Source organism: Calliopsis andreniformis, chromosome 12 (genome assembly GCF_051401765.1).
Source record: "Calliopsis andreniformis isolate RMS-2024a chromosome 12, iyCalAndr_principal, whole genome shotgun sequence".
NCBI lineage: Eukaryota > Metazoa > Arthropoda > Insecta > Hymenoptera > Andrenidae > Calliopsis > Calliopsis andreniformis.
The window spans coordinates 17,690,587-17,712,473 of record NC_135073.1 but is presented as its reverse complement, the minus strand read 5'-3'; the positions used below and the strand labels follow the sequence as shown (position 1 = coordinate 17,712,473).

Here is a 21,887-nt window from a genome sequence, read left to right as displayed (position 1 = left end):
TGAGAAAAAGGCGAACCGAGTGGAACTGGGTCTGAAAAAGGGATTAAAAAGAGTGTTAAAGGAGTCCTAACGAAGCGAGTGTTTGACAGGGTCAGATCGGGCAAATTGATAGTTCTCCAAAACTAGGACGTGAGCTATGGCTATTGATTAGCTCTATTCAACGTTTCAATTCCTAAAATAAGAGGCAGGGATCCCTCAAACGTTCTGAAGAAATAAAAAGTACGAATATATGTGCAAGATTGAAAGCATCAGCCCTGTGAACTTTGAACCGTCCTCCTCGATTTCTTCCCACCTATCTCCAAGCTTGGACGACGTAAATCACGAAGCCCAAAGTCCAAGAATATAAATGAAGCGTTAATTCTGGTATTCTTCCTCCGATCCACGATGAAGTTTATGATTTTCAAGCGAGCCTTAATTGTTTATCACACCAAAGGGGGAACCCCCCTAAGGCTGACCCATAAAAAAAATCCGTCTAGAATTTCTGAAAGGGTTATAAATCTAACCACAAAAGCCCTCCCCCCTGAATTATATATTAAAACGAGTGCCTGGCTCGCGTTTCGACCCTGTAACCGCAAGCAGAACCAGAGGTTCGCGATTTCAGGTTCTAGGTCACTCCGTTGCTCACTCGAGGCAAGAACAGGGGGCCCAAGTAAAACGGTGGGCAACGAGAGCCGCATTTAATGATCGTACGCGGCCACGGCTATTATTATCATCCATTTCTGCATTCTGCAAGCGATCACGTGCACTTGGTGGATACCAGGCGTTGCGTTTCGTATTCTCCGCGAAGAAATAGAGAGAAGGAAGAAGGACCTGCGACGATGATTTAGCGAACGCATCGGGATTACGTGTCCCTCCCCTGTGGGCAGGAGGCATGCTCTCATCCACCCTTGGGCTCGTATAATCGCATTAAATCGCAAGAAAAGAAGCCTGTCTAAATATATGAATGTGGCCAGCGCGTGCATAACAAGGCGTGGGTATGTAATCGATGAGCTCCGCGAGAGAGAAAAGACCTCGGTCACGCGGTTATGTTCTCAGCCCTCCCTGCAAAACGAGCAATCGAGAGCTGAATGCTGGTCGCTGCGTTTTCACTTTCTTTATCCCCTAGCGCTGAGAGCCTCTTCTCGCGAGGAGTAGTAAACGCAGCATGACAGACTTTATTGAAAATCTTGATTTTATCGAGCCTCTGGCGGGCCCTAACAATGCTCGTCGATCCTCGAGGTACACCTGAGAGTCACTGGCTCTTTCCATCGCGAAAGAGGACTCAGTCGATGGACTGTCCCGCTGGCTGAGTTATGGTCCCGAAGAGTGAATCAGAGAATCACGCAAGGTCGTTCGTGTGAAGCTGCAGACCGAAGTCGCTCGACCACCTCTGCGCGGCTCGTTTAATTGGAGTCTCTAGGAAAGCCACAGAATCCTGGATATCCTATAAATAATCGCGGGATCATATAGCCCTGTCCACGTTCCCTGTGTCCGTAAATCGGTCGTTGCAAAGGACCGACTGTAATTCTTGTCAGCGTATCGCCAACAGCGTGGCCCATGGGGAAGAATGTCGAGTCGCGAGCAGCGGTGCGTTCAGGGTAGGCGAAACTGAACTTCTGACGCGAAACGCGATATCGTGCGATCGGCAGGAGGGAAGGTATGGTACAGAGGTACGCGCATCGATCGAGGATGAGCGCAGAGGAGAGGCAAGGCATGAGGATCACTGTCCTAGGAGTATCAAAATGGAAGAGTGGACGGCGTCGAAGCCTTCGGGGCAGTATGGCTCCTCCGATCGTCTCGGCGAGGCTGTTCGCGGGCTAAAGCCGAGTTCGCTTGGTGCTCGGGGAACGAACGAGAGGGGAAACGGTCGGAGGAAAAGGGACGACGATGCGCGAAGAAGAACAGAGGGACCGTTCCCCGGGGAGTAGGGAGAAAGACAGAAAGAACACGGGGCCTTACATAGCGATTGCTGGCAGGGCCTGAAATAGACCTCGAGAATCCTCCCGTAGCATCCTCTCCTCTGTTGCTTCGCCTTCGTCCGCCAGCACCTCCTCCTTATCCTCTCCTTCTTCTCCTTCGTCCAGCAGCGTTGCCTGCGAGCCTCCATTTCTTCGCTTTTGTTTTGGCAAAAAAGGACCAAGTCCCTTCGCTCGGCTGTGAGAAGTTGTTTCTAGCGTCTCGTTCCGTGCGAAGAAGAGCAAGGGGGAAAACGGGAGGGCCGGGCGAGGAACAGGGAGAGGAAGAAGGAGAGGAAGAAGAAGAGGAGGAAGGCGGTGGAGGATCGCTTGTTTATCCAGGATCGAGCTTCTGCTTTCGGTTCGCCCGCCGATATATGGCCACGAACAGACCCCCGTAGGCATTGCCGGACCTAAGTGCACTCGAGTGCGCTCCGGCTGCATTCCCATGGGAATGCGTCGCTGGGAATCTCGACCTGCTAAACTGACCTGCGCCAAGGTACCAGCAAAACGTGACCCACGCAACCAGCCCGCCGCTCGGAACATACTAGATTCGAGACACGATTTTCTTTTTGCTCCTCGTCGCGACGAAACGGATAAGTGGATCGTGTTTGTTAACGAACCAACGTCTGCCGTAGTAAATTCGTAGCCAGGAGAAGGGGCGAGGCGAGGCGATATAAAACGAGCGAGAGGAATTCCAGCATAAGAATGATACTTCGTCATAATAGTAAAATTCCTAATGGAAAGGCTGAACGACAGGCCTACCAATGGGGCGTTTACATAAAATATCTCCGGTGGATCGACGCAACCGCCACCGGGTGCCATAATGTGGACTAAAGATAGAACTGAAACGCGTGCAATCGGAGAAAAGAAGTGGAATAAAATGACAAGCGTACTAAAAGCCTCTATATAAATTCTTGCAACTTGTTGCTTCTTCAGGCAATTATTCATTTCTATTTACGATCGGCGGGGCACTTTGGTACCCTGCGCGTTGATAGAGCACGGGACCCTCGACGATTCCGCTCCTCGAACCTGTCCCGCCCAGTTATCCCAGCACTTTAAATAGATCGATATGACTCGAGCATGTTCCATACGGGAAAATCGCCGTGCATCCCCTCGAAACCGCGGCCTGCGTGAAGACGAAAAGGAAGGCCGATCGAGAGACGTGGTGGATCTCGGATGTCACGCGAGGTCCTTTTTGCCGTTCCTCTCGCACACCGCGTAACAGAAATAACGCGTCGCATATGATCGCTGGATACAGGATATCGAATCGATCGGACACGAGATCGATGAGCTTGAAGGAAGAAGAAGACAGCCACTGGATCCTCTTCTCTGGGCTGCAGGGTACCGGTTGCTGTATCGTAACCGAGGCAACTCGAGGGGGGCGAGCCGTAAGATCGTTTGAGCAGTCGAGAAAAGTCGACCGCGGCGGACGTATTCCAGGAGCAAGTGATCTCTGGAGCGAGAAGGGACGCGGTCAGAAATGAAGCCTACCTTGAGACAACGAGCCTTTTTGCGGGCTGCGCTGTCGATACGGACCCAGAGGGGACCCACAACGAAGACGCCAAGATGGAATCTTATCCGCTCGCTGTACGAAAGGTGCCAATACCGAGCATCGCATTAAGATGAAAATCATTGTTCGGAGCACTGAGATTTCGCGTATCTGCGCGCGGTATCATAATAGGCACTCTAGCTCGAGGGTATTCGGATAATTAGCGCTGTGCCAACCGTGGACGCTTTAAATGGAAGCCTATGGAATATAGGCGCGCATTAAACGGTGGTAAAAATCGCCTGGATATATTTAAACGATTGTAAAATGATTATAGGTTTTTCGAACGTCGAAGATACCTCTGTTAATGGGAGCCGCCTCGGTGGCGGAGCAGAAAAAACTAAGCACGGAAAGACCGAGGAATAAGAATAGACGGCGCCAAAGGCTTAACAAGGGAACCGGTTCAAACCTCCAGCACGAATGTACCGACTTTCATGGAGATTCCACCGTCACTTCGACCACCGAGCAATATATCGAGTGCGCGTCTGATGCCTCGTAATGCTCGACGATGGCAACCGTGCCAGCTTCTTTGAGTAATTAACGCCAGCCCAGGGGATTTACAACGTCGTGCTTCAGCGCGGTGTCACACGCTGGAGTAAATTGGCCGAGGCCTTCCGAGAAAATTTCTAGAAATCAGGGAACTGCAATCGCGATGAAGATGGAGAAAACGATATAAAATCTATAACAGACAGTACAATATTCTCCGGAAAAATCTTCTATATTGATTTCCACAGGATCGTTTAAGCGGCAATTTACGTCCAGCTACGACAACATAGCAGATAACATCGTTAATTGCCAACTGACGACATCGTTTACGATGGGAAACAGAGATTTTGAGGGATAGAGTGCGCCGCTCGCCAGGCACGCTCAGCAATGAAGTCTACCTTGAGGTCGCCGTCTTTTTGCGCCACGCCGTCGATACAATTCCATTCAGGACGATGAAGACCGCGAGGGAGAGACGGCCAAGCGAAATTCCATCGACTGCAACGTCCATACGTAAAACAAACTAAATGACGGGAGAACGTTATTAATAGCGTACACCGCCACTCCAAATAGATTGGAACCCGTGGCACCACCAACAAGCGATCTTCGTGCTCTCTCGAGAACAGCTTCGCGCTTCGTTCTCAAAACACACCGAGCACCGAGGCATTCTTCTCGGTACGCCCCTAGAGTACTGACTTCGATCTTGCCTCAACAAGGGTCCTTTATACGTATTCCACGCGAGCCGCAAATTATTCCCCCTCGAAAAAAGAAGAAATAAAAGAAACTTTGCTCACCCATTTGACCTGAAAGGCTTCGCCGAACCTTTCCTCCATGTTTGGACTTTATCTCCTTAGAAATTCGTCGACCGAAAAATTCTGGCAGAGCAAAGTTCAAGCGTCCAGCGTGTCAACGAACGCACTGCATCGTTCTTTCTAACCCTCAGGCGACGACGTCTATTGTCGCTCCTTTTTTTTGCGACCCTGTCACCTTGCAGGTTTTTTGCACGGCCCAAGTCGATTACATTTCGGATCGGTTCGTATCCCCCGTCGACGTCTCGCTGTCCCGCTCGTGCCCGCGTCCCTTCGTGGGCACGCTTGTCCTGCTCTAGGTTAGCCAGTGAATCATCTTCAACGACCCCCTCCTCTGGGATCCGGGCAGAAGACTCTTAAGGGGGCCCACGGCGCAGCGCGAGGCCAGTCCGAGAACGCGACCCTAACACTAACATCCGGTGTATTCCGAGAGAGTCGGAAACGGAAACGGCTGCTTGATCGATTAATCGACACGACGGCAACATGAAGATCGTTCTGCTGCTGCTCGCCGCCGCGGCCTTCGCCTCAGGTTAGTACCCAATAAACCGGGATAATAGCTTTTGGCTCTTTCGCGAAATAGATATTGGACTCCTGCTTTGATGCGAAATTCCTGGTTGTTACTGGTTCCTTTGGTACAGAGTTTCTTGTCCAAGAGGACCAATGGAGAACCGAATTAATTGTTAGACATGTAGAAGATCGTATGGACAACCTATCGGCAATTAGTTTAGGGGGAGTAATTAGTTTAGCCAGTCTCTTAGGTCTCTGCCGAAGAGAATTCTACTCTGGAGGATTTCATGGTGATTCTTGGACTGTGTCTACACCCATGCTTTCCACGTAGTCTGAAGCCTCTTTGTTCGACGACGTTCACTCCTCTTATTTCCCTGACTAAACGCCGGCCCAGACGTCCGGTGCATTCAAAGTCTGAAGAGCAAACGCGCGGTCGCTGATCACGCACGCGACTTCAAGATCGTTCGGTCGTCATTCTCGATCCTTCCCTCGTATATATTATTTACACTACGTCGAAAGGCTTTCTTGCCTCGAGTACCTCTATTCACTCCCTCTGTCTTTTATTTCATCGATGAGTCGAGCATTTTCTATCTGATTCTGCTACCAAGTATTCAGCCAGCTAATCCTTAATCGACTATTGCGATAATTGAAACGACAACCGAAAGTCTAGCGGACGTCTCTCGCCAGAACACTGCCAGACGTCTCAAGGTCTTCAGGTCGTTTACCACCACCTGCGCCGCCGTCGGCTCCTCCATGCAGAACAGTTTTACATCACGTGCACCCCTCGACTTCTCAGCGTGATTTTATTTCTTCACGCGACTTCCTCAAAGCGTCTCGAGCCATTTATTTTCGTACCCCGTCGCACTCGATCTTCGTACCCGCGGATTTAATTGTCTCCCTTTCGTTTAATCGCGACTCGAGGATCGCGAGTCTTTCCCTTTCGAGTTCCCTCTGTCTTCTTCTTCCAGCAGGAAATTGAATGGACGATTCAACGAGCGTGACCGCGCGGGAACGTTCTAGAGGCTGGGGCTCGGTTCCCGCATAAATTTCAGACAAACCTCGAGGTCATTTTTATATAGCGAGCCTGAAATTAATAGGCAGGCTCGTCCGAAGGCTGTTCGACGGTCTAAGCGGGTCATAATTCATAAGCACAGTTAACCAAACAGCCGTACAAGTTCAATGAACTCGCGCGGTGTGTCGTGCGAACACGACGCTTCGCATAAAGTACAGAGTCAATGTGAGGCTGATTAAAACGAGCGGCGTCAGTGGAGTGTACGCGAGCGGAGGTAAATTAAAATCGCGTTAGGGAATGGTCCAGAGCTGCGCACGCGTTCAGCTCGACACTGTCGGATGTGCGGATTAACTCTATTACTATATTGTAACTTGGTGGAACCTGATAAGCGAAAGGTAGCGGGAGAAAAGTTGGTAAACGTAGCGTGCATTGTGGATAAAAATAAAATATTTATTCATAGATTCATAGAGCCTCGCCAGGTGTAACGGTCCTGGCAGCGATACTAAAATGGGACACGGGGTAGATTAAAATTCACGGGATGATTTTTCCCGCGTCTGGGGCTGCCATTTGTGGTGTGGTCGGAAGTCAATGGCAGAAACGTGCCTCGATGAGATAATATGGGAGCAAGAAAGGAATTTCTTTATTCCGTTTGTCAACCTTGTTGGAGGCTTATGACATACGACTGCATTGTGATAGAAGAATCGAAGAAACACCTGTGGCGTATACCTGTGCTACACTGTAGACATATTTAATGCACAGTAATGGCAGGCATACTTGAATATATTAATTCTGAAAGCATACAAATGAATTCCATTCGATAGGTACCATCGGGTGCTCCAATTTCGCGGGGAACTGAATTTGAATATTTCGAAGAATGAATCGTAATTGATACGAATTTGCAGCTCAAAGGATCACAACGATCCAGCTAGACGGCGTGCAGTACTTCGTGTCAAGGATGAACCCGTACAGTCCTGAACTGAACTACTTCCTGGCCTATCAATACTGTCGTTCCCTGGGTCTCCAATTGGCCTCTTTCGAGACAAAGGAAAAAGCCGACACGATGACGCAGTACTTGAAGAACGCTGGCTACGTCAAGTACGATTTCTGGACATCGGGCAACAAGTTGGGCACGGACATGTTCCTCTGGATGAGCACGGGTCTCCCCTTCAACGCCACCTTCGACTACATGTTGAGGCGACCTGGCAATAGACCCGCTGACGTTCCACCCGGCACTGAACCTCAACGAGTAGCGCGCGAAAGGTAATATTTGAATTCAAGCATTACAATCTCCATCGATGATGAATCCCCTCACCCCCTTTCCATGGGATCACTCTTCGATATACAGTCTTTTCTTGATGTAAGCTCACTGCTGACTGACGTTAAGGTATAGTTAAGGTATATCCTAATATTATCCCACTTTGTCACAAGACTATAGACACTGTACTTAATTGAACCTATCGTGCTATGGTTCCCTTGGGTTTCCAAAAATTGGATCATGAACCACAGTTCCTAAGAATTACATAATATCTCATATCAAAAAAAATAAGTTTGCACGAAGGCCACAAGTGCAAGAGCAAGAATCTCCTCAAAACCGGAAGCTCATGACGTGTCTAAAGAGAAGTAGAGTCAATCCTTGTCCTCTACCTTGCCCAAGGAAACAATAGCCCTCGAGGATCGACTCAGTGTCAGGAACGATAATTATCGAGGGTCCCTTCCGCGGTCAGCACCCGGAAACGCGTGCAGCGAATCGGTAAACGACTGGAGTCAAGTCGATTGAAATTCTGATCCGGAACTCGTTTAATTCCAGCGGCGACAGCGGCAGCGCGGACGGATGCGTCGCGATGGTTGCGCCCACGCTAGCCTGGGAGGCGGCAGACTGCACCCTGGTTAAGGACTTCATCTGCGAGCAAACAAGATGCTACTACTACAACTACGGCAGCATTCCAGTCTCTGCGACTCAGGGGTAAGAGGTGAGATAATACTTGGCACAAAATACACGAAACCGCCGAGAGAGTGAGGGGGAGAGAGAGAGAAGTATATACCGATAGAGACTGTGTCGGAGAATACCGACATGTACCAAGGTGAATCTCGATGGCGCACGGAGGAAAAAAATTCGAAACGGTCAGGAAACGATAAGATAGGCTGAATCCCTACACGATAATTGGCGATGCTTCTGAAGCCCTACACGCGTTTATGAGTTTGTACATGTGAAGGAGATTTTTACAGCTCCAGGGGAGTTTTATGAAACAGCATCGTATGTAAATTATAGTTCCGAGCGTCTCATTAAGCGCACAGTAATAAAGAATAAGACTTCTTTGTCTCCTAAATTAATTAATCCGATAATCAAAGAAGATGACCAGCAGTTTATAGACAGTGAGCAGTTTTTTTCTCCGTGCGATTATGCGAATTAATGAAACGGATGGTATCGGTTAAAGGAGTAATATAAACTGGATAAGAAAGTAAAATAGATGGTACATGGGAAAGTAAAGATAATCGCTTACTATAAGGGATCTTAAGACGAGGATACAATAATCTAATGCAGCTTAATAATAATTAACGCCTTCTCTCGCTTCTCACAGACAGTCGACACACCACACGAACACACGCGCGTGTGAAGAAGTGTGGACACTACTGGACCTCGCAACTTAATTCCACTTAAGCACTTTAAATAGTCACATAGCACATTAGTATTAACTGAATATATTACTAGTAGTGCTCCAAACTTTTTCCTCGCTAATAATGCTTCCAGTTTCACCAGCAACTAACACCACTAATACCCAGAAAACGATCACCTTTCTGAATCTCTTCAGCCCTTAATAAATCCACAAACAGTTCTCCATGGCATAGATCTCGACCACGCAACGTCCCCCTTGAAACCCCCCACGAATTTCCAGAAATCGCAGACCCTATATAACAACCACCACGGCGCCAGCCAGCGACGACCCGATCGACGACCACGAGGAAAGCAACGTCAACCAGAGCATCGACGAGAAACAGGAGAGCAGCGACAACATCGAGGAGAAGGCAACACCCGAAGAGGAAGAGAGCTCCGTGAACGAGAAATTACCTGAAGACCCGGTCGTCAGCAGGCTGATTACCACGGCCGTTCCCGCGTCTGACAAGCAGCAACCATCGCTACCAGCGTCGACGTCCTTGCCCACTGTCATCGAGGACCACGAGGCAACGTCGAGCCTGGACAACACGAGGCCCGACCACCTTCCAGACATCACCAGCCTCTTCACCGACAGTCCAGCGCCGCAGGCCAGAAAAGACAACGTGTTCGAGGGCCTGCAGACTCGACAGATCCATCGATCCTCCCTTCGCTCCACCTCCGACATGAAGGTCGAGCACAGAGAGTCGCAGGACTACGAAGTCCCAGCGGAGACCGAGTCGCCTAACAACGGCCTAGAAGACGCTCACACGGTTGGACCTTACGACAGCGTGTACCAGGACTACTTCATGAACGACCAACCAGAGGCGGGCGAGTCGTCGATGATGAAGGATCAGGACGACGACAGCAGCACGATCCTGCCAGAGGCGGAACCGGCCTACAGGTACAACATAAAAGTGCGCACCAACGGCAAAGTATTAGATCCTCCGTCCAAGTAACGCTTTACCCTTTAGGCATCGTCGCGTTATTCGTTGATAAGTGAAGGAAAGGGGAGATTCTCGAGGAGTCTAGATGTATTATGTACGTTACTATGTGTATATCGTGACACCGCGCGAGGGAACCCGCCACAAGCGCGAGGCGGGCTCGTTCGCGACATCATCGTTCATCATTCGTTCTGATTTAAGGGATTCGCGGTAGTGCTCGTCGAACTTGCTCGCCGTGTCGGTCGTCGAGACTCTCGATTGGCGGAAAGGAGACTCGTTAAAAGGACCATTCGAAAATTGATTCGGTTTTGGTCGATTTGAAATTGAATTTGAAAATAGAGAAGGTAAGACAGAATTTGGATCAAGTGGTTTCCTCCTGTCGACGATTTTCGACGACCTCCGGCGACGTTCTCGCAAGGGCATTCACTTCACCATTCGATTCGACCCTTAATCGCACACCTGTGGCACTGGCGGACATAGCGCATCCGCGTCGCAATCGATCGCGCTCGATTCATCTATTCTTAGCCGCCTTCTGTCAGGAACATCTATCATTAACGCTATTAGCTCGTAGATAATAACACGAACGTGAGGACTCGTCTGCGTGGGATCTCAGGCATTAAGGTAGAAGAGAGGACACGGTACGGGAGGGACTCTTTATCATTAGTAAGGCTAACGGAATCATTACTGGTGTAGGGTTGGGAGTCCGCCAGCGCCACGAATCTCCATACGCATCGAAGTAATCATCTTAGTTTATTAGTCGTACGTCTGCAAGATGAAACGTTTCGCGGCTGACTTGGCCCCGCTCCCGTATCGATTTAAACGTTGAAGACGGTCGATTCGATCGATTGATGAGTTTAATCGGGCCATCGTTGATGTTCAAGTGGTATCTGAGGATTCGAGAGAGCGCTAGGTGAACGACCGTCGAAGGAATGACGCATCAAGCGTAACGTTTCGGTCATCCGGACGTACGACAATCGGGCACACGCGTAGTTCGACGTCATTAAATAATTCTTTAACCGCTAAGACACCGACATGAATCTTGAATATCATTGCGTAAACACGGCGCGAATGTGTAACTTGTGTAATTGAATATTAATAAAGGTACGGATACATTCTTAGAGTACCAATTCCATTCTTCTCATCCCCTAGATGAGGTCATCCCTATTGTCATCAAGAAAGCTATCATAGTAATAATGCAGGTTCACTCACCAACCATTCACCACTCCCTCGATGTTCAACATCGGCACAATCTTGAAAATATACTCGTCCCGCAAGCTCGCTGCGTAAGGATTGTTGTCCAACAGAGCCTCCAAAGTGCCATGCATCACCCACGAGGCATTGCTTTCCCCTGGGTGGACTCTGGAGGTCAAGAATACCACCTTGCGATTCTGGAAACAAAAGTGTCACCTTTCCAGCCACAAAATCCGCTCAAGCTATCAAAAATCCAATCACACCTGTATGGGGTTGCTCTTAGACTCCAAAGACGTGATGGTCAAAAGGGGATTCTCATTGCCATTCAGAGTCTCGCAGAGCGTTTCCGCGCGGAAGTAAGCGTCCGAGGGGACCATCTTAGTCCACTTCCAGATGTTGCTCATCAACTGGCTATACGTGTAAGGGAAATGGTACGCCAGGTAGCAGACGTCATAAGCGTGAGGGAAGATGACAGAGAAAGAAGTAGTGAAGTAATTCTTCCCCTTTGCTGGTCGCTGATAACAGTTCCGATAGTAGCAGATGTCAGCCCCGATCCTGATCCAACCTGGCCTGCCCAGCTGGGCCTCGGTCACGCTGAAGAGGATGGGCTTCATGCCAAAGTTGAACTGCGAGTTGGCTTTCTCGCAGTTGATGATGTTGAAGGTGTATGGCGCGTTTGCCTCCATGTTAGAGACCTCGAAGTAGAACCACTGATGCCTGGAGCCGCTGTTCACGTCCGGCGTCAGGATCAGATCGTACTCTCTCAGGCCTATCTGCGAGGAAGCGGATTGGAAAGAAATGATGCTAATTTACCGCGAGACTAAAACTGACGGAAGTATGGTTTCCGCCTCGGTTACAGTCTTAGTAGTTGAATATTTCAAATGAGTAAGGTAAATGCCCTAATAGCCGACCATGTCGCGGTACCTGGGCACTAGCATTAATTTTATTGAACTTTAAGCTTAAATTCTTAATGTATCTAATAAAAAAACGTAGCATATTTAAGTGTCGAGAGATTTAACATCTTAAGCGCCCAGATATTGGGACATTTACCTCATCTAAGGAGATTAGAACACACTCATAGAAATGTACCTGAATAGCTTTCCTCAGGTTCCCGCTCTCAAACCTGGACTCGAACAGCAAGTGTTTATCGGCGCAGCGTTTCCCTGCCCTGCCCTCGTCCCAATTAGACAGGCGATTTTTTATCAAAACTTGCCCCTCGTGAAGGGCGCTACCAGCGGCTAGAGCATCCAGATCGTACACCACTTCTTGCATCGGCGATCCCCCATGAAGACCACGTTCCACGCACGTGAGAAGCTTCGCGCGACAGACCTTTCTGTCCTTGTTGTTCAGAGGCTGATCCTTCCCGAACCCATCGCCGCCAACCAGATCTGGGTAAGCGACCTTCACGAAACTGATAACACTCTTCACTCTACTGGCTACTTCGCAGTACACCTCTTTATCCGAGGTGCTCGGGGCAATGTTATCAAATATCTTGATCATCCTGCTACCGTTTTCCACTTGATTCTTGGCTGTGCTCTCTTTCACTGCATCCTTCAGGAACATCTTCATTTTCTCTATTTTCATACCGCGGGAATTGAACTTATCTTTCTCTATAGGATCAACTACGTCGATCAGCTTCTCTGTTGACGACTTGGAGAGGGAAAACTGGGACTGTAAGTTGCTCGACTCCTTGAAGAAGATGTTGTACCTACGCAATTATAAGACGTGCACACTTTACCGGGGCAAAAATCAACATGGGTAAGTCATTTTACTTCGCTAATGCCGTTGGCAATGAATGCAGCCGAGTTGCTGCTAAGAATATTGTTGACATACTCGAGAAGATCCTCTTCGGATCTCTGAGAGGTGAAAACGCCCGCGAAGAATTTGCTCTCGTCCACTTCGTCAGTCGCTTGCATCGTTTTGTCGTTTGTCCTTGAATTCTGGCTTTCTTCTTCGTCGCCAGAATCAAGGTCGCTGTACAGTCTTCCAAGAGACGCCACGCTGTTTGCCTGCTCGAAATATTCATGACTTAATGGAAAGTCCATAGGTGTTACCTGTTTATCAGGGTCTGTGAGACACTTTCGAACACTCCAAATTCTCACACCTCGAGAACCATTGTTTCACGGCTGCGTAACATTTCAGGCGTTACGTTTCATGCGTTACCTCATTCCGATGGACAAAAATACGCACCTGGCTGTCGATGTCGCTGCCACTTTCAGCGCTATTTGGCCTGACGCTCGTTTCAGGTAACACGAACCTGCAAAACGTTCGACAGGAATTAGCCAGAGTCATTTGATTACGTCCTGCGATTCACAATTGATCGGTTCTTCAACTGGACACGCGACATTACGCAAGCGATCCAGTTCTGAGACAGGGAATGTACTCGACCTACTTTGGTACAAGATTAACACCTTCACAGTCCACCAAAAACGTAGTGTCTCGCTCTTACTTAAAGGGAAACGATCCAAGTCTCAGAAAATGATTAAATCTGTCAAGTAAAAATTAGTGAGGAGAATATATCACCGTCAGGAAAAACTGCCTTGAACCACGTATGCGTCATAGAACTATGAACATGTTAAAGCGCTTTGGAGAACCAGAGCGATCTCTAGCTCCACTTCAAGTACATGTTTTTAATCTAGCTAAACTGTTAGACTAGATTATCGATAAACTACCGCTGCAAGAATCGATCAAATTCTGGATCATTTCGAAGGGTCCTTGGAAGTTTCGTTCACCTTGCTGGGGACATTTCAGGCACCGGGAGCTCCCTCTTCTCCAGACATTGATTGATTATCCCGCATACACGCGACAGGAGACAGTCATAGGCTTTATCCTCAGGACAGTTACTGCAGAACCGGTACAGTAGTTGCAGGCCATTGTTCGCCTTGATAGCCTTCCTCCCTGCTTCTGAAACAGACAGAAAGACACGTGTAATGACGCTGCACAGAGAATAGGGAGGACATAAATTTACATATGTAACATTTCACGAATTTATTTCTTTATATTGCTGCCATTTTCGACCACACGCAATTACGAAAGGGAATTAGATTCTCTGAGATTAGCGAAAGCGTGGTTGTAGAAACTAATTAGAAAGCTCGAATCGATACGTACAGTTCTAGGGTGAACAGGGGGAATCGTGTCAAACGGTCATATACATATAAGTATACGTTCTATGCCTTTATAGGATCGACTTCCGACCGGATATTATCGTAATTCGCAACGCTTAAAGGTCGACGCCAGTAAACTCACTTATGACGCAAAGGTGCTGCAACGTGATCAAGACGTAGTTGCAGATTTTCAGTCTGATCGGCCCATCAAAACGCTCCCATCTCTCGAGTACTCGCATCAGCAAGTATACCATGTTCACCTTGACGAATTTCGTGCAGCACAGTTCTAGAAATAATGTGAATTCATTAGAGGCACATCTTTTGCTAATGTTGTTAAATTATCTACGCACTGCTGGTCGTAAAATACTTGAAGCACTCTAACAGCGTTCTAAGTTTCAGGTGCGGCGTGTAACCAATGCAGACCAGCGTTTTCTCCAAGGTGCTGGCTATACCGTCCTTCACCAACACTTGAAGAGAGTACGCTGCAAGAAGATTGAAGAGATTATAAATTACACAGCGACGACGTGAAACCTGGTGCTCCGAGATTACTCACAGTTTCTGGCAAGACACTTGATGATGATCAGCAAGGGCAATAGAGTCTTGCTGTTGTTGTAATGCTGCTTCAGAAGCGTGTGGAACACTTTGATAGTGTTAAGCACCTTCATTTTTGTCGCGAACTTCTGGTCCCTCTGGGCCACCTAGAATAATTTAGATTAGAGACCTCGAGTATCACGAAATTGTGAAGCAAACATCGTACTTGGCCCAAAATCCAAAGCGCCTCCTGCGTGAGGACTTCGCTCGAGACGGTGTCCGCATGTTGCAGACTAATTAAAAGCTTAACTAGGACTTGCGTGATTCCTAAATTGATCAGCTGCATCACTGCCATTCGGCTGCTAGATTCTGTGGAGTGCAACAAATTATCGAGTCAGTTAATTGCAAAATTGATTTACCACCTAATCGGTCAGTATCTAATATTAGCTGCAAGCTCCCTTATCAATTGGAGCACCATACAGCATCTATAGGAACTACGCGACTGAGGTTTCCCGAGATACACTAACTTGTTCGAAGCTAGAAATTACTATTACTTGTGGCACTTTTATTTTTGTTCCCTTTCATCTTCCCCTTAGAGGCACGGGGTGATATGCACTCGTGTAGAATACCAGCGATACTGCAGTTGATCACGTGATCCTTGCAGTTCTGCAACAAACAAATTTCATTCCCAATTTTCCCCCATTTTATAGAACCACGAAAGTATCCTATCATCGCGATCGAAACTGTTCGAACGATCAGGAGATAGTTGACGTGCGCGAATGCCACGAGGATAATTATCTCGGGGTGCATGCGTGCACTACTTATCAGAAAATAGATCAAATGAATTCCCAGTTTTGCATGCTGCAGGAAGCTCCGTCGACGAGATAGAGAACGACGTCCCCGCGCGTTGATGCGGCTTAACCACGCCATTTCGTGCACCACGTTAATCCGTGACACGGTTATCCGCACGCTTAATTGGATCCACGAAGCGTCGATTGGTCGTGCCTGGAAAAACTACGGGTTCCAGTCACGCCGCTCGAAAATTACGGCCCCAGCATGCGAGAAGAGTCGTTCAAGCGCGATAGAACCGCTCGATCGCGATAAGGAGCGACAAAGGCTTCAGTACGAGATGGAACAGAGGTTTAATTAAAATCCACCCACCTCCAGCGTCGCGATGAATATATCCATCGCCCCGGAATTCTTGCGCCATAATTTGTCCAGTGTTCGCTCGCGTATTCGTCGATCTGAAAGAGAATAGTCTTAGAAATTCAATTAGTATTCGAAAACCTGCCGCGACAGGAGCTATGTTTCGATTATCAAAAATATTCAAAAGTAACACCCTCTATTATGATCGCTATTAAGATCACTTATTATGGCTCGAAAATGCAGAAGTATAAAAATACTAGGTTGCAAAGCAGGAAAGTGAAGGTGTTTATTTTTCGAAAATATTGCTACGAGGATTTCCAAAACCCAGGAACTACAGTAGGTACCTAGAAGAGCCACAGTTTGGCCATCGTTGTTATGTAGCAAGTCAGACAAGTGTAATTCATTGTTAAATGAAATACACCAGGTGGTAACACGAAGTTCACCCACGATACCGATGTAGCTTCCTGGTGCCAGACGTCATCCTTGCCGTAATAAATAATCGAGCGAACAGGTGCGAGGAACAATGCCTTCCATGCGACACCGAACACACTGTTCATTGGCAAAATACAAGGCTCTCGTTTCGAACTTGACACAAGGCCAACCCTTCCCAATGCCACGAACACTAACCACAAAAAACTGGACATTGATAAATCAAGCCGAGGTACTAGCCAAAGAGAGCTATCGATTGCAAACACCTCCTGAAATATCCAATCATTTAGGTATCGCACAATGTTTTCCTACCTTGGGACACTCGACAGGATTGTGAGAATAATTGTCTAGGGCCTTGCATACCAATGTCTGCTAACCTGTGATATAGGACCGAAGAAGAGTCTTCGAAACGCTAGTTGATGCAGACAGACTGAACAAGATGCAAAGGGAGCTTATGAAACTTGGCTCGAGGAACGATACTAGCTTCTCCTGTTTCGCGTAACATTAGCGTTACACTAACACTAGGCCCATAATTATAATATCAAAGATGTATATCTTTACATCGTTGCAGTGAGCGAATTAGTCCCGATACAAGAGCCAATGTCGGTTGCAACACCCAGTTGCACTAGAAAACGATGAGTCAGTGCGATAACACTGCATCCTGAATATGCAGAAATATCGACCAACGAGACAGAAAGTTCTTATCAAATTGGCACGACCGCAATTCACTTGGGCTACATCTAACGTCGTATTGTTCGACTCCTTCCTTGGACGATGCCCAAGCGATCTATCAGCGTTACCGAAGGCCCTTATGTAATCGACCGACGGGATCGAGCCGGCTTTTCGAAAATAACGAGTGACGGACAACGTGGTCAGCCACTCGCACACCTGTTCGCCGATCCCCGGGACCATTTCAACGAACCGTCGTCGATACATCGCCGTCGACTTCAATGAGAATCGCGAGTGAGAGGTTGATCGTGGCTGAGGCGAGCTCGAGCAAAACCGAGTCTAAATTTACGCGCCACCGAAACACGGGATGATTATCCGTGGGAGATAAGCTCATCGCATGCGAGAGCATAGCTAAAACAGCGCTGTTATCAGGGATCATCTGACGAGGCGTTCAATCGTTCCTGCATCTCACTACAACTACAAGCTGTGGTAATGCTTCGAGCTTTTCGTCGCGAGCAGCGTTCAGTGAAATCAGTTTTGCAAGAATGAGGAAACTGGCGTATTCGAAAGTGACCCGAATTCGAGTTTCACAATTTGTAGCTTAACTCGAAAGACACAATGAAGAACTATCGTCACTCGCGTGTTCTGGGCGTTTACGTGACACGCTCGTGAATCCATTCTTTAGTGTACTTTCAATGGTCTGTGAGGTCGAGGTACCCAGGGAATTCGTGCGGACGCGAATTAGGTGGGTTTCGAGGTTGCGACATGGAGAGAGGAACTGGAAACGTAGAAATTCGGAGGATGGAAATATGTCGAGTGTGTTTTACGAGCAGATGGAAGCGTGCAGGGGGTGCTGGTACGAGTAATAACATTGTGCAAGTTTCTGGTGATTAGACCGATGTAATAGAAGCCAACGTTCGTGATAAAAATAGCGATTTAACGGCACGAGCTGCTCTTAAAGTGTCCAATCTCTTTCGACTCGTTTAAAACTTTGCTGCCGCATTCGAGGCCTATGCTGGCCGATCGCTCAGGATTCGAAACAAAACAAAATGAACGAAGGAGAACGCAATTTATCTTTTCGATTGTGTTCGCCTTGATCTATTTCTGTCGATGAAAAAATCTGACTCGAGATAAATGAACATGAGTGGCTAAAAGGAGCATGTAAATTGGTTACCTGTGGATGTAACACGCGCATGGATCTTGGCCGCGATGGTCCTGAAAGCATCACCAGCCTCCTGCGGCTTCGACGCACAGGTTCGGAGTTTCTCCAGCAATGCATCGTTTATAGCCTCGTCCGCGTTTTTAGTGCTCGGTGACATCCCACTAAACCGCAAACCCCAACAATGAAAGCTCAATTATCGGTCAGGCTGAGGTTACTTAACCTACGATCGTTAAGGATTGCGAGGCAAATTAACAAGAAGCAATTGCTACCAGACATCTAAGCGAAAAGAGGAAAATGGCACACAGCAAGCGCAGGGAAACCAAAATTTCTCACAATTTTAACACACCACCTTTCGTTTAAAAAAAAGAATAAAAACTTCTTTTAGATATGCTCGGACCAATATTAGGTAGTCGCTTGATCCAATCCATTCGAATTAAAAATCGATTCGAAATAGGTGTTGAAAAGAAAGCTTCACTGCTGTGCTTGTACTTAACCAAACGAGTCCAACTTCGTCCTATTTGTCGCCCACGAAATCCTTCGTGTCTGTGGTAGAGAAGGCGCAAGAGGCACAATTCCCTTTCCATCGAGGAAAACGCAAGAAGCGTCGCGGTGTCATTCACGGGATCAATTGACCGGCGGTTGGCTGCTGGCCAACTCGCGTTAATCTCCTTTCACGATCAGCTGGTCACGGTTTTAGCCAATGTCGCAGGAAATGAAAATCGAACGTTGGAAAGCGCGGCGCGTCCACCTCAAGGTTAATTAACGCGGCCGAATAACAAGCGATGCTCGAAAATAAACGACGTGGATCGGCCCGGAGAGGCGGGGACCACGTGAGCAAGCGTTCCTGACAGCGCTCGTTATTGCGACTAATAATTAGCATCAGTGGTCAGTTACTCTTCTTATTCTTCCTCCTCACCGAGACTCCATAGCTTCGCACTTCGTCCCCGCTGTCTCTCCGCGATTTAATTAGCATCGTCAACACGACAATTTCGTCGCGAACAAATCGCATATCTGCTGTTTCGAGCGGGTCCTGGCGAGGCACGATAAATTCAAATTAATTGATAATGGGTAAGAACACGTCGCCTCGAACCACTTGCTCCAACCGCAGTAACATCGAGACCTCCATGGAGAGGAGTTTATTAAAGATGTGGAATTTCCGAGGCTGTTCGTCGCATTAATCATTAAGGTACTTGAAAGCAGTAACATCAAAAGCAGCGGGGAGAAATGCAGATAAAAACAGCCAATGGAAGATAGTACACGATTCTTTAATTATCACTCCGAGTCCTCGCATTCGAGTTCAAATTCAAGGGAAACAAGTCCAAGTGCGTCTATAGTCACCTGCATTTTTCGAGCTTCAGCTATCGTCCACGCTCAGGAAGCTGTGTAGAGAACAATTAGACAATCACAATTTATCGGCTATAAATATTATTAGTCAGTGGAAATAGCGGTAGCAATTCACGATTACAACAGCTAGAATTTATTTTAGTCGGAATTGTAGCGTATTTGTGCCAATATGGATTTTGCAATTGTCAATACGACCAAGCGAACACGACTAATTGTACTTTCCCGGATCTAAGTTTCCCAAGCATTACTTCTAAAAGGTGTCTCTTTAATATTCCTAAAAAAATTCTTATAGACGACAACTGAAACTTTCGAAGGATGCCTCGCGAAGTTGCAGAGCAGCGTGTGAAAGAAAAAAGCATGTGCATTTTGCAAAGCAGCTCGAAAGGTGCGTTCTAAAGGAGGAGCGAAAACCTGACGCAGAGCGGCGAGCACACGCATGAAACGCGAGGACGAGCGTTTTTGTTAGTGGAGCGATTTTTACTCTTCGTCCTGGTCATCCTGCGCGTTCTCATCCGCCACCTGACTCGGCTCCATCGGCCGCTGGTTTTCCTTGTTACACTTCTCCGAAGCACTTTTCATTTTTCCCCTGTCCCCTGTCTCGAGAGCCTCGTCCTTTCCTACGAGTCAAAGAGGACAGACGCGACCCCGGAAGGAGAACGAGTTCCTTCGCGTTGCAGGTACCAACCACCCGCGATTAATTGACACTCAATTAGACTTCGACGAAAAAAATCAAAGCACCCTTTCACGCGGGCGACTTTTTCTCGAAAGATTTATCGTGGAATTTTATCTTAGATGCATTCTCACTTGTCGACGAACTTTCCCCAATGGAAGAGAGAACGATCTCGTTGACCAGCCACGATGTCACATGTTAGGATTGATGAAGATCTGGCAGTGATGTGATCCAGGTCGCGGCGACGGGAGATGGAAGGATTTCAACAGCGTTTCTCGTAGAATTCGCGGAACGATCCACGCGCTTTGCCACTCCGAGGCGGTTTGACGTTTCGCGCTGCCAAAACTATGTTTAAAGGCATAGCACGCACGCACGAGGCGCCTCTATTTATAGTGACGGCCGCTTTCCGAAAACCGCGCCCCTTTTCTCATATTTTCGATGCCACCCCCCTCGTGCACACCCTCGAGAAGCTAGAGGACGCATCGCGGGCCATCGACTCGTTGAATCAACAGAGAAATCGCAGTAGCTGCCACTGTTCGTCGCCAGGATCGAGTGGAAGCTTGGAAACTAAAAATAAGGAATTGTCTCTGAGCAAGATGTTACAGAAATCACTGCAGGGGATCTATTTCAAAAACAGTGCATCTGGATTCGTGTAGTAACGTGGAAAGTTTATTTGCTATATGAGATGCGAGATGACGGAATCGAAATCAGTCTGCCAAAAGATGGGAAGCATTTTTGCTACGTTCCGCTGTTATGTTGCCACCCGAACGCTCATTAGTTACTGCAGCCTGGGACAGTAAGTTATGACGAACAGGTGAGTACAGATGAAATATTTACCGCAAATATAAAAGACATACCGAAATTTCCGAAAACGATTATCTATGTACTGATCACGAGGATCCTTAAATAAATCCGAGCATCGTCAGGATCAGACCACCGAAAATAATTCTGAGTGTTTCCAAGATTTCGCAGAAACTTGGAGCAGAACGAGTGGCAAAAAGCACAGTCGGAGAATGTGAAACTCGTCCCGGAGTAGAGTTCATAGAAAACAAAATAATCGCCTGGCGTCGATTTGCTTCTTCGTTTTGGACTATCTACCGAAATAGGATAACGACAGAAGCATACATAAATTCAATGATTACCACGTTTTTTAGAAGACACTTTGAGACGAACCTCCCCCTAACTCAGAACTCTTCCTCGAGGCATCTCCACTCCAAGCCAATGAACTTCCTCGCAATCCACCACCACACTTAAATCCACGAAACAATTGGCGAATGAAGAATGCATGGTCGACCAAGGATCCCCTTTAAAAACCGAGTCTGGTCTCCTCCTCTCGAGGCTCCTAGGAAAAACAGCGTCAGCCAAGGCGAAAACACGGCGTGCAACGACACCGTGGCGATATTAATAGAGTGCCGCTGCTCCGACAAATTCGCACGCGAAGAAAGTCGGGAAAGCGAGAAAAGAGAAGAGGTTGGGCTGTCGGAGGTAACCTTCGAGACGAAGGAAGGAACGCGCACTGTTTATCACGCGACACGAGGAGGTGCTTGGCCAAGGACACGCACTCGGTTGTCTGAGCTGCATCCACGGTGGATAGGAACGTCGTGGGGTGCAGCGATGCACCAGCAGACGTGCTAGCTCGCGAACAAACGCCACCCGTCACGGAAGGGTGACGCGAATCAGGTGTATGCGGCACTTGTTGATAAACACGAAAGCTCCCGCGGATTGATTAGTGGCCGTGCGAGCTTCCACGAGC

The 21,887-nt window shown here is 47.8% G+C and overlaps 3 protein-coding genes across 6 annotated transcripts in view; 2 read left to right on the top strand and 1 right to left on the bottom strand.

Moving 5' to 3' along the window:
* The window catches only part of LOC143186004 (cytosolic carboxypeptidase 1), a 27,794-nt gene extending 6,394 nt beyond the window's left edge, over window positions 1-21,400 (bottom strand). Inside the window, exons 1-15 of one of the 3 annotated variants that reach the window (XM_076389359.1) lie at window positions 21,277-21,400; window positions 19,876-20,701; window positions 18,133-18,281; window positions 15,876-15,958; window positions 15,269-15,380; window positions 14,941-15,083; window positions 14,737-14,881; window positions 14,534-14,665; window positions 14,326-14,469; window positions 13,812-13,983; window positions 13,270-13,336; window positions 12,913-13,088; window positions 12,169-12,787; window positions 11,343-11,852; window positions 11,102-11,276 (exon numbers count right to left, since the gene is read on the bottom strand). In XM_076389359.1, the coding sequence (XP_076245474.1) occupies window positions 11,102-11,276; window positions 11,343-11,852; window positions 12,169-12,787; window positions 12,913-13,088; window positions 13,270-13,336; window positions 13,812-13,983; window positions 14,326-14,469; window positions 14,534-14,665; window positions 14,737-14,881; window positions 14,941-15,083; window positions 15,269-15,380; window positions 15,876-15,958; window positions 18,133-18,281; window positions 19,876-19,976 (2,728 nt within the window). In that variant the 5' untranslated portion in view covers window positions 19,977-20,701; window positions 21,277-21,400. Of the gene's footprint in view, window positions 1-11,097; window positions 11,277-11,342; window positions 11,853-12,168; window positions 12,788-12,912; window positions 13,089-13,269; window positions 13,337-13,811; window positions 13,984-14,325; window positions 14,470-14,533; window positions 14,666-14,736; window positions 14,882-14,940; window positions 15,084-15,268; window positions 15,381-15,875; window positions 15,959-18,132; window positions 18,282-19,875; window positions 20,702-21,276 lie in introns of all 3 variants that reach the window. The other 2 variants (XM_076389357.1, XM_076389358.1) reach the window with 2 other exon arrangements.
* Window positions 5,171-9,903, top strand: Nw (narrow). Of its 2 annotated transcripts, none has more exons than XM_076388701.1 (4): window positions 5,171-5,304; window positions 7,197-7,554; window positions 8,102-8,257; window positions 9,189-9,903. In XM_076388701.1, the coding sequence occupies exons 1-4, from the start codon at window positions 5,259-5,261 to the stop codon at window positions 9,901-9,903; spliced, it is 1,275 nt and encodes a 424-aa protein (XP_076244816.1). In that variant the 5' UTR covers window positions 5,171-5,258. The 2 variants fall into 2 exon arrangements, with proteins under 2 accessions (XP_076244816.1, XP_076244817.1); XM_076388702.1 differs by having other exon boundaries at window positions 8,102-8,264; window positions 9,189-9,310.
* On the top strand, window positions 20,856-21,887 carry LOC143186010 (uncharacterized). Its single transcript, XM_076389364.1, has 2 exons — window positions 20,856-20,948; window positions 21,098-21,887. Exon 2 carries the CDS (start codon window positions 21,416-21,418, stop codon window positions 21,767-21,769), a length of 354 nt encoding a protein of 117 aa, XP_076245479.1. The 5' UTR covers window positions 20,856-20,948; window positions 21,098-21,415; the 3' UTR covers window positions 21,770-21,887.